The sequence below is a fragment of the Coregonus clupeaformis genome, chromosome 34 (genome assembly GCF_020615455.1).
Source record: "Coregonus clupeaformis isolate EN_2021a chromosome 34, ASM2061545v1, whole genome shotgun sequence".
Taxonomy (NCBI): domain Eukaryota; kingdom Metazoa; phylum Chordata; class Actinopteri; order Salmoniformes; family Salmonidae; genus Coregonus; species Coregonus clupeaformis.
Genome location: NC_059225.1, coordinates 1,485,096 through 1,503,065, shown reverse-complemented (window position 1 = coordinate 1,503,065; position 17,970 = coordinate 1,485,096). Strand labels below are relative to the sequence as shown.

Below are 17,970 nucleotides of genomic sequence, written 5' to 3'. Positions count from 1 at the left end.
AAGACGACATCCTGGTCACTCATTGGCCCATAGCCTACCTGAGGAGTCAGTTGACCAGGTGGCCACGAACCCTCCGCTGGACACTGAGTGATCGGCCAGGAAAACCACCACCAGCTTGTTGGACCCTGATTGGATGGTTCCCGGGGAGGTGGTTCCACAGTACTGGCCAATCACAGGAGACCCTGGGGAGCCCCCGTTGAAGATGGTGACAGAGTCCCAGCCACAGGTATTGTGAGGCTCCAGGTTGAAGTAGCTGAAGGTGAGCTGAGGGTACAACAGGGAGTGGTTTGAATGGTTTTTAAGGGAAATCTGTATGGTATGTGATGGCTGTTGGTGTTGCATAAGCTGTATTTATACTATACCATACAATTTATAGCACAAGCTCTGCATAAATACCATACACTACATCAATGTCACTATTAATGTTACTATTACCTAAAAAAACTGACCATCCAGGTAAATAAATATAACAATCACACCATCTACCAAAGAGAAATGCATCACAAATGCATCACAAATCCTCTTTACTTCCCAAAATGGCTAGCTAGCTACTTCACATGTTTATTGATATTGGTCTTACAGTGTTAGCTATGTAGCTAACTTTAACTTCCAAAACACACACACACACACACACGATTGAATCCAACTCCAGAACGTGCTGCTGAGGGATTCTCCACTACTCACAGTGATGGTGTGACCCTCAGGGGCCTCCAGTAACCAAGCACAGCGACTGGGGCTGGGGTAGATGTTAGGGTAGGCAGGGCTAGAGATTATGCCTCCCTGTCCGGTCTGCCTACCACCACATTCTATAGGGAGGTAAGTAGACAGAGGTAGAGGTTAGGAGCTAGACACAACGGCTGAGTAAAGAGGTTCATGTTTGGTTAGGCAGGACTGGAGATTACACCTCCTTCCCCAGTCTACCAACAACCAGGGAGATGGAGAGGTCATGAAGATTGTAATGTTACATTTCATATCTTGATGCCTTAGTGGAGCATCGATCTGTGTCTGATATCCCTCAGAATAAAACTTGTGGTGCTCGGACCACATGATGTTCAGTTAAGATATTGAGGAACTGTACGTGAGAGACATAGAGATGGGGCTAAACTCACCGGAGAATAGGTACTTGGCCTTGAAGCCCAGGTCTCCTATAGCTTGGTTGGTCTGGAAGTGGACCCAGAGTTCAGGGGTGGACACCACCAGGGGAATCATAGGAGTGGTCTGGCCACAGAACTGGGCCAGCAGCTCCCCGCTAGAGTCACCTAGGAAGGGAAGATACACAACATCCACACAGTTACACAGCCTGTTTCTGGGGATCAGTTTTCAGCAAGGTTAGGCACATAATCACTTGTCTTTATAACTTAGGGGAAGTTTCCCGGACATAGATTAAGACTAGTCCTGGAATAAAAAGCAAGCTCAATGCAGAATCTCCATTGAAAGTGCTTTTTAGTCTACGGCCAGGCTTAAATCTGTGTCTGGTAAACCGCCCCAATGAGTAGTTACTTTAAATACGAACATAAACATTCTTCAATTAGCAAAACAACACATTCAGAGCGCGTTGTGACTCACCCAGGCGGAACTCTATGTAGTCGGACTCGCAGGTCTGATGGTTCTCCAGGTGTAGGTCTTCTAGGAGGACGACGATGGACGAGTTGATTTGTGTAGGGTTCTGGATCAGCCACTCACAGTTCAGGTTGTTGCTGTAGTTAGAGGTGAGGTAGCCCGGGGAGGTGAAGTTACCTCCAGCTGGGTCACTAAGGATGCCACCACATACTATGGAGGAGGACATAGAGGTTAAGAACAAGACAACACTTAAGGGTATTTTAAATGTATGATATTTCACTTGAGAGCAGCTTTGATAATTCAAATCAAATCAAACCCACATGTTAACATCCCTATAAGGATGGCAACTCACTTTACACATTAAAGACATACTTTGCATAAGGTCACAACTGCATTGGCTGCCTTTATTATTAACCCTTATAGGTACTGAAGGTTGACTGAGAACACATGATCTTATACCAATGCCCTGGGGAAGAGTTGCGAGGAAGAGGAGAGTAGAGCTGTACTCACATGCATCTTCACTGGAGGAGTAGGTAGCTGTAAAGCCTCCATTGGAGACAGAGGAGTCGGTACGGAACTCTACAGTCATGGTGTTCCCTGATGACTTAACCTGGTAGCCTGTTGGCACGGTGCCACACAACCGCTGGATATGAGGGGCAGTTGCCGCCACGCCGTTTAACACCTGAGGGAGGAGAACCACGCCATCAGAACCAGTTAGAACCATTAGAACTGCATTAGAACCAATAAAGTCATACTGGAAGCATGGAAAGACCACGGATGTGACCTGGCTGATTACGTGCTAGAAGAATTGAGCACAATTTAATCTTAGATTAAATGACTACACAGCAAGTGGGGGCAAATGAGAAAATAAACAACAGACTGACTTAAAGGATGAAAAAGTTAACCTAAAAGATGAGAAGGACAGCTGAAAGATAAGTGGGACCCACATCCACATAGTCGGCATAGCAGCTGCTGCTGCTGGTGCCCTCCAGCCGAAGGTCGTTGATGGTGAGAGTGACCCTTCTCCCCGGGACCACAGTTATCTCCCAACGACACGTACGGCTGTGAGGGTACAGGTTGGGGTAGTTAGGGGATGAGATGGTCCCCGAGGGAGCGTTCAGCTCACCTCCACACACTGTAGGGGGACAGTATAGAAAGAATGAGAGTGCAAAAGAAAGAATGGGTTGTTTACATCAATACCTAACTACAGCTTATTAACTTTGACTGTCAGTCAGTCATTTTCACTGCTAATACCAATACTACACGAAGCTATGACACAGAAATCACACATACAGTGCATTCGGAAAGTATTCAGACACCTTCCCTTTTCCGCATTTTGTTACGTTTCAGCCTTATTCTAAAATTGATTAAATTATTTATTTTCCTCATCAATCTGAACACAATAACCCATAATGACAAAGCGAAAACTGGTTTTTAGAAATGTTTGCTAATTTATTAAATATAAAAACAGAAATACTTTATTTACAGAAGTATTCTGACCCTTTGCTAGGAGACTTGAAATTGAGCTCAGGTGCATCCTGTTTCCGTTCATCATCCTTGATATGTTTCTACAACTTGATTGGAGTCCACCTGTGGTAAATTCAATTGATTGGACATGATTTGGAAAGGCACACCTTCTATATCAAGGTCCCACAGTTGACAGTGTATGTCAGAGCAAAACCAAGCCATGAGGTCGAAGGAATTGTCCGTAGAGCTCCGAGACAGTATTGTGTCGAGGAACAGATCTGTGGAAGTGTACCAAAAAAATTCTGCAGCATTGAAGGTCCCCAAGAACACAGTGGCCTCCATCATTCTTCAATGGAAGAAGTTTGGAACCACCAAGACACTTCCTAGAGCTGGCCGCCCAGCCAAACTGAGCAATCGGGGGAGAAGGGCCTTGGTCAGGGAGGTGACCAAGAACCCGATGGTCACTCTGACAGAGCTCCAGAGTTCCTCTGTAGAGATGGGAGAAACTTCCAGAAGGACAACCATCTCTGCAGCACTCCACCAATCAGGCCTTAATGGTAGAGTAGGCAGACGGAAGCCACTCCTCAGTAAAAGGCACATGACAGCCCGCTTGGATTTGGCCAAAAAGGCACCTAAAGGACTCTCAGACCATGAGAAACAAGATTCTCTGGTCTGATGAAACCAAGATTGAACTCTTTGGCCTGAATGCCAAGCGTCACGTCTGGAGGAAACCTGGCACCATCCCTATGGTGAAGCATGGTGGTGGCAGCATCATGCTGTGGCGATGTTTTTCAGCGGCAGGGACTGGGAGACTAGTCAGGATCGAAGGAAAGATGAACGGAGCAAAGTATAGAGAGATCCTTGATGAAAACCTGCTCCAGAGCGCTCAGGACCTCAGACTGGGCCGAAGGTTCACCTTCCAATAGGACAATGACCCTAAGTACACAGCCAAGACAACGCAGGAGTGGCTTCGGGACAAGTCTCTGAATGTCCTTGAGTGGCCCAGCCAGAGCCCGGACTTGAACATCTCTGGAGAGACCTGAAAATAGCTGTGCAGCGACGCTCCCCATCCAACCTGACAGAGCTTGAGAGGATCTGCAGAGAAGAATGGGAGAAACTCCCCAAATACAGGTGTGGCAAACATGTAGCGTCATACCCAAGAAGACTCGAGGCTGTAATCGCTGCCAAAGGTGCTTCAACAAAGTACTGAGTAAAGGGTCTGAATACTTATGTAAATATGATATTTCAGTTTTTCTTTTGTAATACATTTGCCAAAAATTTCTAAAAACCTGTTTTTGCTTTGTCATTATGGGGTATTGTGTGTAGATTGATGAGGGGAAAAAAACTATTTAATCAATTTTAGAATAAGGCTGTAACGTAACAAAATGTGGAAAAAGTGAAGGGGTCTGAACTTTCCGAATGCACTGTAAATCTTAAATTAATTGTCTTGTACCTTCCACACTGGCCACAAAGGACAGACTGAATCCTGGGGCGTTTCCACTGCTGTCGGAGATAAACTTGACATAAGCAAAGCTGTCTCCTGTGTCCATAGGGGTAGGCATACTGTTCCCACAATGCTTTCCCAGGAGGCGCCCTGGAACAGGGCATACCGGCAACACATTCGTCAACTTTATTTCATCACATTAGACAAAATTAATTACACAAATTGACAAACTGAATTAGACTTCTTAGATAAGACATATAACACAACTGTATGTGCACACACCATTATCATTTTTAGGCAGAACATTGTTAGAAACATGTCAAGAATCCGTACACATACAGCAGGTTATCTGAGAGATCTCTTACCTGAGGCATTGTACTCTCGTATCTCCACATAGTCACTGTTGCAGTCTACTGTGCTCTGGAGGCTGAAGTTGTTGTAGGAGAGGGTGAGGTAGTGTCCTGTAGGGCCCTCCAGGTACCACTGACAGGCTGAGTTGTCTGGGTAGTTAGCAGGGAAACCAGGGCTCTTGATGGTAACACTCTGGCCAGTGTAGGTGCCTCCACACGTGGCTGTGTTGGATTGAAAAGACCAAAAGCAAAGATTGAGATCCGGGTCATTCCAAGTATCTCCTGCATCTCTTGTAGAAGATACATCTGCTCAGCAAAATACATCTGCTTTTTGAGTTATGTTTGATACTGTAACATACCCACTGAGAGGGTTCAAGGTCTATGTAGGTGTTAGGGTGTTTTTCAGAGAGCGTGTGAGCGTGTGTGAGACTGTATTTGAGAGTGTGGTGGAGTGGGTTGATTCTGTTCGAGTTACACTCACCGATGGAGTACTTGGCCTTGAAGCCCTTGTGTGTGATGCTGGCATCTGTGCGGAAGCGCAGGTACATGGTGGAGCCAGTGGAATGCTGGGTAGAGGGCCTGGTGTTGCCACACAGTTTAGCCATGGAGTCAGCATCAGAGGTGGCACCATCAAGGAGCTCAATGTAGTCATAGAAACAGCTGATGACAAAACATTGGGGGTAAATCTCATGAAATTGTTTTCTTCAAAAATTCAACAACAACAGAATGGTACAATATGTCTCTTGGATACAGTCTTATAGAAATACTGTCATACTCTGTGCTCATATATAAGATACATACAGCGTTCTGTACTCAAATATAAGAAACATGACATAAGAAGTTATAACAAGTTAATACAAGTTGAAAGAAACATTATGAAGAATTACAACAGGACCATGATATCAAATGGGACATTAGTTTAGTCATACTTGGACGTAGGCTCGATGTCGAACTCATCCTCAAAGTCGATCTGGACAGACTCCCCGTTGGGCACGGTGATGACCCAGATACAGTCCACGTTCTGGGGGTAGTTCTGGGGGTAGTTGGGTGACGTGATGTAGCCTGGAGGGTCCGAGTCACTCAGCTCAATGCCTCCTCCACAAGCTACAGGCGGAGAGAAAATACATGTCATTAGGAAAATCTAGAAATCCGAAAGTATTTTCTCACATGCACTTTGACCTCTATGCTCATACGCCCAAAATACAGTGGTCTCAATCATGTAAAAACATACATTACAGTATTTCAATCTAAACCTTTTTGATTGTCCGTGTTATTAACATGTTATAACAAGTTACTGTTATTAAAGTCTCACCCTGGCTGTGGGCTTCAAAGGTCAGTTTGAAGCCGCTGCCCTCGTTGGTGGCGTCTGAGATGAATCGTATGTGGAGGTTGTTGTCTGTTGTCTGGGTGATGGAAGGGGGGCTGGTGCCACACAGACGACCCCCCAGAGAGGGGGCTGAGGCGTCTGGACCGTTCCTCAACTAAGACAGACAGGCGGCGGGTTGAACACACACACACACACAGTAACGCACACACACACAGAGGGGTAAGGGTCATGTTACAATCCATATCACTCACTGGGTAAATTGAATCTGTCAGAGCAGATAACTCTTCCTGGCTATAACAAGGTGTAGTACATTCTGTATAGCTGTGGCTTTCAGAATCATTTAGGAGACTGGTTCAAACTATTCATTATATATAATCAACCTGATCATGCTTCAAATAACTATTTGTCTAAGTAGCATCCATTGATATGATAAACAACTATCCAAGTTATATAACATATTATAAATATGTCAACAGTGCATTTGATGTTAGAAAATATTATATATCTACTCTATTATACTCCATTCTACTATTTTCTATACTCTAATCTCATCTATTTTCTTCTATTCTACTGGGCAATGCGCTTCTCTACTCTATTTGACTCTATTACAGTGCATTTGGAAAGTATTCAGACCCCTTCCCTTTTTCCACATTTTGTTATGTTACAGCCTTATTCTAAAATGGATTCAATTATTATTTTTTTCTCAATCTACACGGGGCCTCTCGAGTGGCGCAGAGGTCTAAGGCACTGCATCGCTGTGCCACTATTGATCCTGGTTCGATTCCAGGCTCTGTCGCAGCTGGCCATGACCGGGAGACCCATGGGGAGGTGCACAATTGGCCCAGTGCCGTCCAGGGTAGGGGAGGGTTTGGCCGGCAGGGATGTTCTTGTCCCATTGCGCATTAGCGACTCCTGTGGCGGGTTGGGCACAGTGCACGCTGACTCGGTCGCCAGGTGTACAGTGTTTCCTCCGGCACATTGGTGCGGCTGGCTTCCGGGTTAAGCGGGCACTGTGTCAAGAAGCAGTGCGGCTAGGTTGGGTTGTGTTTCGGAGGACACACGACTCTCGACCTTCGCCTCTCCCGTATCCGTACGGGAGTTGCAGCGATGGGACAAGATGGTAACTACCAATTGGATACTACGAAAAAGGGGGTAAAATACACCAAAAAAATAAAAAATATATATAATAATCTAGACACAATGCCCTATAATGACAAAGTGAAAACAGGTTCTTTGAATCTTTGCATAAGTATTCAGACCTATGAGACTCGAAATTAAGCTCTGGTGCATCCTGTTTCCATTGACCATCCTTGAGATGTTTCTACAACTTGATTGGAGTCCACCTGTGGTGAATTCAATTGATTGGACAGGATTTGGAAAGGCACACCTGTCTATATAAGGTCCCACAGTTGACAGTGCATGTCAGAGCAAAGAAACCAAGCCATAAAGTCGAAGGAATTGTCCGTAAAGCTCCGAGACAGGATTGTGTCAAGGCACAGACCGGGGGAAGGGTACCAAAACATTTCTGAAGCATTGAAGGTCCCCAAGAACAAAGTGGCCTCTATCATTCGTAAATGAAAGAAGTTTGGAAGCACCAAGATTCTTCCTAGAGCTGGCGGCCCGGCCAAACTGAGAAATCGGGGGAGAAGGGCCTTGGTCAGGGAGGTGACAGACCTCCAGAGTTCCTCTGTAGAGATGGGAGAACCTTCCAGAAGGACAACCATCTCTGCAGCACTCCACCAATCAGGCATTTATGGTAGAGTGGCCTGACAGAAGCCACTCCTCAGTAAAAGGTACATGACAGCCCGCTTGGAGTTTGCCAAAAGGCACCTAAAGACTCTCAGACCATGAGAAACAAGATTCTCTCGTCTGATGAAACCAAGATTGAACTCTTTTGCCTGAATGCCAAGTGTCACATCTGGAGGAAACCTAGCACTATCCCTACGGTGAAGCATGGTGGTGGCAGCATCTTGCTGTGGGGATATTTTTCAGCGGCAGGGACTTGAAGACTAGTCAGAATCGACGGAAAGATGAATGCAGCAGTACAGAGAGATCCTTGATGAAAACCTGCACCAGAGCGCTCAGGACCTCAGACTGGGCCGAAGGTTCACCTTCCAACAGGACAACGACCCTAAGCACACAACCAAGACAATGCAGGAGTGGCTTGGGAACAAGTCTCTGAATGTCCTTGAGTGGCCCAGCCAGAGCCTGAACTTGAACCCGATTGAACATCTCTGGAGAGACCTGAAAATAGCTGTGCAGCGACGCTCCCCATCCAACCTGACAGAGCTTGAGAGGATCTGCAGAGAATGGGAGAAGCTCCCCAAATACAGGTGTGCCAAGCTTGTAGAGTCATACCCAAGAAAACTTAAGGCTGTAATCGCTGCCAAAGGTGCTTCAACAAAGTACTGAGTAAAAGGTCTGAATACTTATGTAAATGTGATATTTCCGTTTTTTATTTGTAATACATTTGCACAAATTTCTAAAAACGTGTTTTTGCTTTGTCAGTGATTGATGAAGAGAAATAGCAATTTAATCAATTTTAGAATAAGGCTAAAACGTAGAAAAATGTGGAAAAAGTCCAGGGGTCTGAATACTTTCCGAATGCACTGTATCTCACCTCTAGGTAGTCTCCAGAGCTGCAGGCGGTGCCGAAGCCCTGGACCTGGAAGGGGCTCTGGATGTTAACAGACACTCTGAAGCCTGGGGTCACCATCACGTGCCAGCTACAGTCCAGATTGGACGGGTAGTTCTCGGGGTACCGTGGGGTGGAGAGCACACCCCTGTCTGCGTGCAGTAGACCACCACAACCTAGAAGGAGAATTAGAAAACAATAATTTTATTGTCACTTGTCAAAGAGATACTGAGAATTATATTTTTCCTTTAGATAAATACAGTCAATGATATCAGTATGATCTGCATTGTCAAAGTCATAGAGAAACAGAATCCAGGAAGATCAAAAACCTATGATACAAACCAATATGAAATCAACAGCCTGGATATTAAACTAAGACAGCAGCAAGGTTAAGAGAATGAGATGTCAACCAAGTTAGCAGGGTCAACAACATCCAGTGATTGGATTGGTTCAGAGAGGGTTGTGAGTGAGCTCACCCTTGGAGTAGGAAGCGTTGAAGCCCTTCCCGGAGACGCTGCTGTCTGAGGTGAAGCGGAGGAACATGGAGTCCCCTGTAGAGTGGATGGGACCAGGCAGCTCACGGCCACACACAGTGTTCAGCAGGGGGGACAGGTTGGTCTCACCTGGAGGAGGAGAACACACACTGGGGTAAACATCAGGAACACAAAGGAAAGGACATGCAGTGATCACTGAGGAGATGTGTCCATTTGCTTAGCTAAAACATAAACACACTACACAGTGTTGTGGTAGTGACATACTGTCTCCCAGACACTAGAAAGTAAAACTTCAGTGTTTTACGCTTCACACAAAGCTGATTAACCAGTAGTCTAGTATAAAGGTCTTACTAAACCATGGTCTTGTTCAGTTTGCACGAAACAGAAGAAAACAGAGTGAAACAAACATGTACTATCTGAACTTGTCCAATGAGAAATACTTGATTTTCCTACAAAAAGTTTTGCTATGGTGTGGCCTAATGAACAGGATCCAGGCCTCTCTCTCATGCACTCACCATCCCTGATGACCAGGCTGTCGTAGTAGCAGGTGGGGTAGTCCTCCATGTCCAGAGACAGCAAGTTGAGCTCCACGATAGAGTCAGGGGAACGGATGACCCAGGTACACTCCAGGTTAGGGTCATAGCTGTCTGGCCAGCCGGGGGAGAAGAGGAACCTGGGGCTGTCGCCTGGCATCAGAGCCCCCCCACATGCACCTACATACAGAGAGAGCGATAGAAATGAGTATAGTAACACACACGGATGGGTGCATGGACGGGTGCACAAACACCCACACGCACAGACTGGCTTAAACACACACCTGGTGCTATGGTGGGAAGGGGTCCAGAGCTCTGTATGGCTGACCATTCAATGAGGAAGCCTCTTCCCCCCAACACAGAGTCGGACTGGAACTCCAGAGTCACAGTGCTGCCGGAGCTACTGACCGAGGCGGGCAGGGATAGACCACAGAACGTCCCCAGGGAGTAGGCATGGATATTGGGCCCGTCAAATATCTGACCACACACAGAGAGAGAGGTTAGAAGTAAAAGACTGGGTAATGGTTTATAGTTCCCGATATAATTTTATTATATTGTATTAGTATTATATTATATCATGTTTACAGTACCCCCTATTACAACAAACACAACAATGAGTTTTCAAGGATGATAGTGATCTAACGTTTACTAATATCAAAATGAGATGACTTTTGGGGATGTTTTCAATTCTATGAAGGGAAGAGGTTGTCATTTCAAAAGAATCAGTCGCCTAAATGATGCACACCTTAAGCTGGTCATAATAGCAGTCGTACAGGTCCTCGATGTCGATGTCTAGGAAGTGGATCTGGATGTAGTCGTCTCCGGGTACAGTGATGGTCCAGCGGTAGTCTGCATTGTTGGGGTATGTCCGGGGGTACAGGGGAGACGCTATCTGTCCTGACGTACCTGTGATGTCATTCCCATACACTGGAGAAGGAGAGACCACATGTCCTATGTTTAGCATACTGAGTGTATGACTAGATGCATCTAAAGCTAATGTACTGTATCTTGTCATTGAAAGACTTTGATAGACCATCGACAGGGATGTGATGCATGCATGGCGTTAACAGAAAGGAAAAGCATCTGAAGAGATGCATTGTGTCATCGAGAGAGTGGGATGTACAGTAAGACACTACGGTGTGCACGCGCCCACAAAACCCCAACACACACACTCACAGTGGGAGAAGGTAGCTCTGAATCCAGCTCCGCTGAGAGACGAGTCTGAGCGGAACTTGACCCACAGGACGTGGCCAATCAGAGACGTGTAGTTGGAGGGGAGGGAGTCCCCACAGAACCGACCAACCAGAGCGCCTGTAGAGTTTCCCTCCCGGATCTCCAGGTAATCGTTGTTACAGTCAGAACTCTGCTGCAGCTGGAACATTCTGGCACAGGAGAGGTAAATAATAACTATTAGCGTAGTCATGACTTTATTGATATGTAATGACCTATGTAATAACACTGTTATAACCACTTTATTTACAACTTATTCCATACTTATTCCAGTATAATAAATATACTCAGTATACGTAGAAGATGCAATAGGTAGGCATTTGTTCTTATGTAATAACCTATGTAATAACTGCATGATAAGTATAGGAGACTTACATGAAGGAGAGCTGGAGGCGGTTGCCAGGGGAGCTGGTGATGGTCCAGACACACTCCACGTTGGGAGGGTAGGCATCAGGGTAGTTAGGACTGTTGAAGGCCCCTGTCTCCATGATCAAGTCCCCTCCACAGCCTGGGAGAGGAAGACATGGTTAGGATTAGTGAGAGGAGGGTTAGGGTAAGTCACTGTCAGAACTGAACACTGTCAGATGTATTCTCTATGGAGATTTCTACAAAGATAGGCAATAGATAGCAGTAGATATGTGGAATCAAACTACATTTCTGAAGGTACTTTAAGACCTTATGTGACACAACCATTGGGTCCCACTAATAGTTGACCATTCTGACAAATGCAGCTAGATGCATTACTTGAGGTGGAGCCTGTGTAGGTTGCTCTGAAGCCCTTCATGGCGACAGAGGAGTCAGAGACAAAGTTGACAACCAGGGCGTTGCTGAACGATGTGACTGGGTGAGGGATCTCAGTCCCACAGTAGCGACCTGAGGGGAAAATAAATATCACCACAATTAACATGGAAAATGTATCTATCTCATTGTGTTGGAGTAGTAATCAGTAATACTTCAACACAGTATATTTTCATGAAGAGAGATGTTATTTCATGTTAAAGGCCATGTGCTGCAACAATGACATTACCCTTTACACTCATGGGATTGGCCTTTATGAGCTCTGATGTCATTTATAGCATGTTACTATACAGCCACAGCGCTCTAATTTAGAAAGTGATCAGCGATCAAATCTGCCATTTTCAACCCATATATGGTTTTGAGTGTAAAGGGTTACACAGTCTCTGTTATATCCCCTGTTCTTGTGTATATTCTTCTATAGTTTACAGCCTCAGAGGATCAGTATCCATTGTCTAGGACTGATCTGTATTCTTCTGTAATATCCACTCCCTGTAACATGACCTTACCAATGACTGGTGCCATGTAGTTATCTCCATCTAGGATCTCCACAGCGTCATGGGAACAGTTGGAGTTGAGACTCTCCAGCTCAAAGTCCGTAAACGACAGGGTCACATGGTTGACTATGCAGTGGGTAGAGTGTAGAAAGAGAAAACAAGACACAGCATGACTTCAGTTTGTTACTGATAACTATCAATTACATTGTTTTTATATTGTAAAGTACCATTGGTCAACGCCATGGTAATCACCAAAGATGGCAGGCCATTGAAATGAATGGGAGTTGTAGTGCAGTGGATAGAGTGGTGTGTCTCTGTGATGTGATTGGCTAACTGACATGGCAACTGAGCCTTGATGATCCAACTGCAGTTCTGATTGGCTGGGTAGACAGCAGGATACCGTGGCGACGCGATGGCCCCGCCCACGTCATCTGTCAAGAAGGTTGCTCCACAAGCTGAGAGAAATAAAAGTTTTTTAACAACAAGAATCCAAACAAAAATCTACACTTTTATAGCAAAAGGCAATGATTCAGAACTTTTAAACAAATATTGTTCAATGCTGGAGCAGACTTCGTCCACATAAATATATTTGTAATGAACCAGAAATGTGTTCAATGTCTCAATAACGGCTAAGAGAGGTACAGCATATGTATCAATATGTGTATCTATTGCCATGCGAGCAGTGCTGATGACCCACCCTCGGAGAAGGTGGCGGCAAAGCCACGGTGGTTGAGGCTGGCATCAGATCTGAACCGCACAAAGATGGTGTTCTGGGTGGAGGTGATGGGGGAGGGCCGGGTCTGACCACACACTTGACCCAGCAGCGGAGCAGACATACTGGGTCCATCATAGATCTAAACACACACACACACGCACACGCACACGCACACGCACACACACGCACACACACAGTAAAGATGAGAAGTTGATGTTCAGAATGGAAAATATGGAATAGGACTGGAATAATTTCTGTTTCCTGTAGTTCGTGTCTCGCAATGATCACAATTAAGTGAGAAAATGACATATGATCGGTCATTCGCCAGCTCTTTATTTGATTCATATGGGGGCTTTTCAAAGGATAACTATTCTGTTGGCTACCTCAATGCAGTTTTTCATTGCATCTTGTATCTTACACACGGAATGCTCTTTCGCATAAACTGAAGGCTACTTGTTTCCCTGAACAGAATCTGTAGCACTAGCTTGTATCACAGACCACTAGGGCACTTGACCAGTGGGACATCAGGGACATCACATAATTTCGGTGGTACTGTCTTCCCTTTACTGTGTTAATAATGGGCCGTGGAATGTGACAAGAAGACGGCCAAACCACAGAGAGACAAAGAGCTCTACTCTGTTTGTGGTTTGTCTCTCTGTGATGGGGGGATGGAACAAAGGCAACTTAGAATGACAGAGGCAGTGGGAGGGACAGACTGGAAACTGCCCTCAGAACAGTAGTTGATATTTCAATAGAATGTCTCTGTGTTCAGATGCCAAGCTTCTTTCAGAGGACCATGACATATGTTAGTGTGGACATGCCAATACCCTGACATTGAGAGAGATAGCGGCATAAAGAGAGTAGAACCACAATCATATTCCAAATGTCCTACTCATCCCAGAAGTATAAATACCATTAACACGTCATCATTCATAAAGTAAGTCACTCACAGCTACATGGTCCCACTGGCACGTGGAGTGGAGCTCTATGTCCAGGTCAGTGAAGTTGAAGAGGACCCGGTGGCCTACGTCCACTGAGATGGTCCAGGAACAGTCCACCGTGTTGGGGTAGTTGGCGGGGTAGTTGGGGGAGTGGATCTCTCCACTGGGGGCCTTGATCGGACCTCCACAACCTGGGGAGGAAGAGAGGAGAGTGGGGAGGAAGCGGGATTTAGCGAAAACATGTATGTATTTGTGTGTATGTGCAGTACAGTATGTGTCTACAGCCAACTATCACCCACCTCCCTGGACCTCGACCCAGCTGGCATTGAACCCTCGGCCACTGACATAGGGGTCAGACTTGAAGCGGACTGTGACCATGTTCCCCGTGCTGGACACCTGGAGGGGGCTGGAGGTTGTTGTGCAGAGCTGGGCTAGTCTCGGGGCTGAAAGGTCAGGGCCTCCGTATACCTGTGGAAAGACAGGGGTTAGAGGTTAAGGGTCAGAGGTTCAGGGGTTAAGGAAGATACAGTTAAATGGTGGAGGTTGTGCAGAGCTGGGCGAGACAGAGAGCTGACAGGTCTGGACCTGTATACACCTGTAGAGAGACAGGGTTTAGGGGTTAGTGTTTGGGTCACAAAGATTGTACAGTAGAGATCACTGGGTTTTACGGCATACAGCCATAAATATTACGCTGAGTGTACAAAACATTAGGAACACCTGCTCTTTCCATGACAGACTGACCAGGTGAAAGCTATGATCCCTTATTGATGTCACCTATTAAATCAAATCAAATCTTATTGGTCGCATACACCTATTTAGCAGATGATATTGCGGGTGTACCGAAATGCTTGTGTTTCTACCTCCAACAGTGCAGTAATATCTAACAATACACACCAATCTAAAAGTAAAATAATGGAATTAAGTAATATTAGTACGAGCAATGTCAGAGATATATATATATATATATATATATATATATATATATATATATATATATATATATATATATATATATGTGATGGGATGTTTAGACATTGTGGACAGTATGTGGATAGAATATGTAGTATCTGAAGAATACGTTGGATAGAATAGTATATGTACAGCAATAGTTGAATAGGATGGCCTTGACTAATATACAGTATATACATATGAAATGGGTAAAACAGTATGTAAACATTATTAAAGTGACCAGTGTTCCATTATTAAAGTGACCAGTGTTCCATTCAATAAGTGTAGATGAAGGGGAGGAGACAGGTTAAATAATGATTTTTAAGCCTTGAGACAATTGAGACATGGATTGTGTATGTGTGCCATTCAGAGGGTGAATCAGCAAGACAAAAGGTTTAAGTGCCTTTGAACGGGGTATGGTAGTAGGTGCCAGGCGCACTGGTTTGAGTGTGTCAAGAACTGCAATGCTGCTGGGTTTTTTCCCGCTCAACAGTTTCCTGTGTGTATCAAGAATGGTCCACCACTCAAAGGACATGCAGCCAACTTGACACAACTGTGGAAAGCATTAGATTCAACATGGGCCAGCATCCCTGTGGAACGCTTGACACCTTGTAGAGTCCATGCCCCTATGAATTAAGGCTGTTCTGAGGGCAAAAGGGGGTGCAACTCAATATTAGGAAGGTGTTCCTAATGTTTTGTACACTCAGTGTACATACAACCTAATGTAGCAACAACGGGCCATTGAAGGGTACAAAGACCGTACAGAATGCACATTCGGACTTTCACTGCATATTTAGAGCTGAGGTTATCACTTAACTATGTTCATGTCCTCATCTATGCTCATTTGTCTGGTTTAAAAATAGGACACATGGGAATCAAATTAGCTAATTGTCAGACCATCCTTTAACATGTTTTGCTGGTCTACAGATTGTGTCCACAACAACAAACATATTTGGTCAGTTACAGGACAGGAAGAAGCAGCTGATAACCACATGATGATGAAGTGAAATTTGTGGGAAGTTAGGGTGTGGCACCAGCCTTCCTGAAGACACTGAATGACCCTGAGGGATTGTGGGTAGTTTAGCGGTGGCGGGGTGAGTCCAGTGTTGGAGGCAGTTGGACCAGATAAAGGCCAGCTAGCTAGCTCTCTAAGCTGTGATTTCCAGGTCATTTCTGCCCCGCTGGCTCCATTCACTGTTCTGTCTGGTGGAAGTCAGCATTCCACTGGCGTGAGCTACTCCGCGCTAGGCCCTCTGGGTACAGCTAGCACAGGAGTAAGCACAACACAAATCTGGCATACACCACGCAGTATCAAACACACACTCACTAAGACCCACACCAACACAAACACAGGCATACACGGACAGCGACACACACATTGACACACCACACACACATTACCTCCAGTACGTCATAGTTGCAGTCAGGGTGGTACTCCACATCAAACTCATAGATGGTGATGGTGATGCTGCTTCCTGTGGCAGTCTGGATGTGCCAGATACACTCTCTGTTCTCTGGGTATCTGTTGGGGTATCCTGGGCTGTTGAAGGAGCCCGTGGGACCAGACAGATCCCCACCACAACCTGTAGGGGGCCACACTGAGTCAGTAAGGCTGATGGAGATAAGGTTCCACTAATTTCTCCTTTCACCTGAAGAGTATACTTGCTCACCACTTCCCACAAATCTAAAATAATTGGATTGTTCAAGGTATGGGCTAGTGGGAGTTTCCACCATATTTGCTATACCAGTCATTTCCTTTCAAATCAGTGATGATTTATTGGGCAAAAGCCCATCTGAAATTAGCCCACCCAACTACCTCATCCCCATATTGTTATTTATTTTGCTCATTTGCACCCCAGTATCTCTATTTGCACATCATCTCTTGCACATCTATCATTCCAGTGTTAATACTAAATTGTAATTAATTTGCACTATGGCCTATTTATTGCCTTACCTCCATAACTTGCTACATTTGCACACACTGTATATACAGTGGGGGAAAAAAGTATTTAGTCAGCCACCAATTGTGCAAGTTCTCCCACTTAAAAAGATGAGAGAGGCCTGTAATTTTCATCATAGGTACACGTCAACTATGACAGACAAAATGAGGAAAGAAAATCCAGAAAAACACATTGTAGGATTTTTAATGAATTTATTTGCAAATGATGGTGGAAAATAAGTATTTGGTCAATAACAAAAGTTTCTCAATACTTTGTTATATACCCTTTGTTGGCAATGACACAGGTCAAACGTTTTCTGTAAGTCTTCACAAGGTTTTCACACACTGTTGCTGGTATTTTGGCCCATTCCTCCATTCCTCGCTGGGCAACACGGACTTTCAACTCCCTCCAAAGATTTTCTATGGGGTTGAGATCTGGAGACTGGCTAGGCCACTCCAGGACCTTGAAATGCTTCTTACGAAGCCACTCCTTCGTTGCCCGGGCGGTGTGTTTGGGATCATTGTCATGCTGAAAGACCCAGCCACGTTTCATCTTCAATGCCCTTGCTGATGGAAGGAGGTTTTCACTCAAAATCTCACGATACATGGCCCCATTCATTCTTTCCTTTACACGGATCAGTCGTCCTGGTCCCTTTGCAGAAAAACAGCCCCAAAGCATGATGTTTCCACCCCCATGCTTCACAGTAGGTATGGTGTTCTTTGGATGCAACTCAGCATTCTTTGTCCTCCAAACACGACGAGTTGAGTTTTTACCAAAAAAGTTCTATTTTGGTTTCATCTGACCATATGACATTCTCCCAATCCTCTTCTGGATCATCCAAATGCACTCTAGCAAACTTCAGACGGGCCTGGACATGTACTGGCTTAAGCAGGGGGACACGTCTGGCACTGCAGGATTTGAGTCCCTGGCGGCGTAGTGTGTTACTGATGGTAGACTTTGTTACTTTGGTCCCAGCTCTCTGCAGGTCATTCACTAGGTCCCCCCGTGTGGTTCTAGGATTTTTGCTCACCATTCTTGTGATCATTTTGACCCCACGGGGGTGAGATCTTGCGTGGAGCCCCAGATCGAGGGAG

At 45.2% G+C, this 17,970-nt stretch overlaps 1 protein-coding gene across 2 annotated transcripts in view; it reads right to left on the bottom strand.

The window, feature by feature from the left end:
• cubn (cubilin (intrinsic factor-cobalamin receptor)) overlaps positions 1–17,970 on the bottom strand; it is a 62,559-nt gene that overhangs the window by 12,660 nt on the left and 31,929 nt on the right. For both annotated transcript variants that reach the window (XM_041861913.2, XM_041861912.2), the window contains 25 exons: positions 16,338–16,519; positions 14,288–14,456; positions 13,998–14,179; positions 13,030–13,186; positions 12,671–12,787; positions 12,345–12,458; positions 11,785–11,913; positions 11,416–11,548; positions 10,987–11,192; positions 10,556–10,737; positions 10,095–10,287; positions 9,793–9,990; positions 9,260–9,406; positions 8,769–8,959; positions 6,134–6,302; positions 5,751–5,925; positions 5,303–5,481; positions 4,837–5,043; positions 4,481–4,621; positions 2,508–2,695; positions 2,071–2,242; positions 1,567–1,770; positions 1,110–1,259; positions 685–806; positions 39–264 (listed from right to left, as the gene is read on the bottom strand). In XM_041861913.2, the coding sequence (XP_041717847.2) occupies positions 39–264; positions 685–806; positions 1,110–1,259; positions 1,567–1,770; positions 2,071–2,242; positions 2,508–2,695; positions 4,481–4,621; positions 4,837–5,043; positions 5,303–5,481; positions 5,751–5,925; positions 6,134–6,302; positions 8,769–8,959; positions 9,260–9,406; positions 9,793–9,990; positions 10,095–10,287; positions 10,556–10,737; positions 10,987–11,192; positions 11,416–11,548; positions 11,785–11,913; positions 12,345–12,458; positions 12,671–12,787; positions 13,030–13,186; positions 13,998–14,179; positions 14,288–14,456; positions 16,338–16,519 (4,233 nt within the window). The remainder of the gene's footprint in view (positions 1–38; positions 265–684; positions 807–1,109; positions 1,260–1,566; positions 1,771–2,070; positions 2,243–2,507; positions 2,696–4,480; positions 4,622–4,836; positions 5,044–5,302; positions 5,482–5,750; positions 5,926–6,133; positions 6,303–8,768; positions 8,960–9,259; positions 9,407–9,792; positions 9,991–10,094; positions 10,288–10,555; positions 10,738–10,986; positions 11,193–11,415; positions 11,549–11,784; positions 11,914–12,344; positions 12,459–12,670; positions 12,788–13,029; positions 13,187–13,997; positions 14,180–14,287; positions 14,457–16,337; positions 16,520–17,970) is intronic.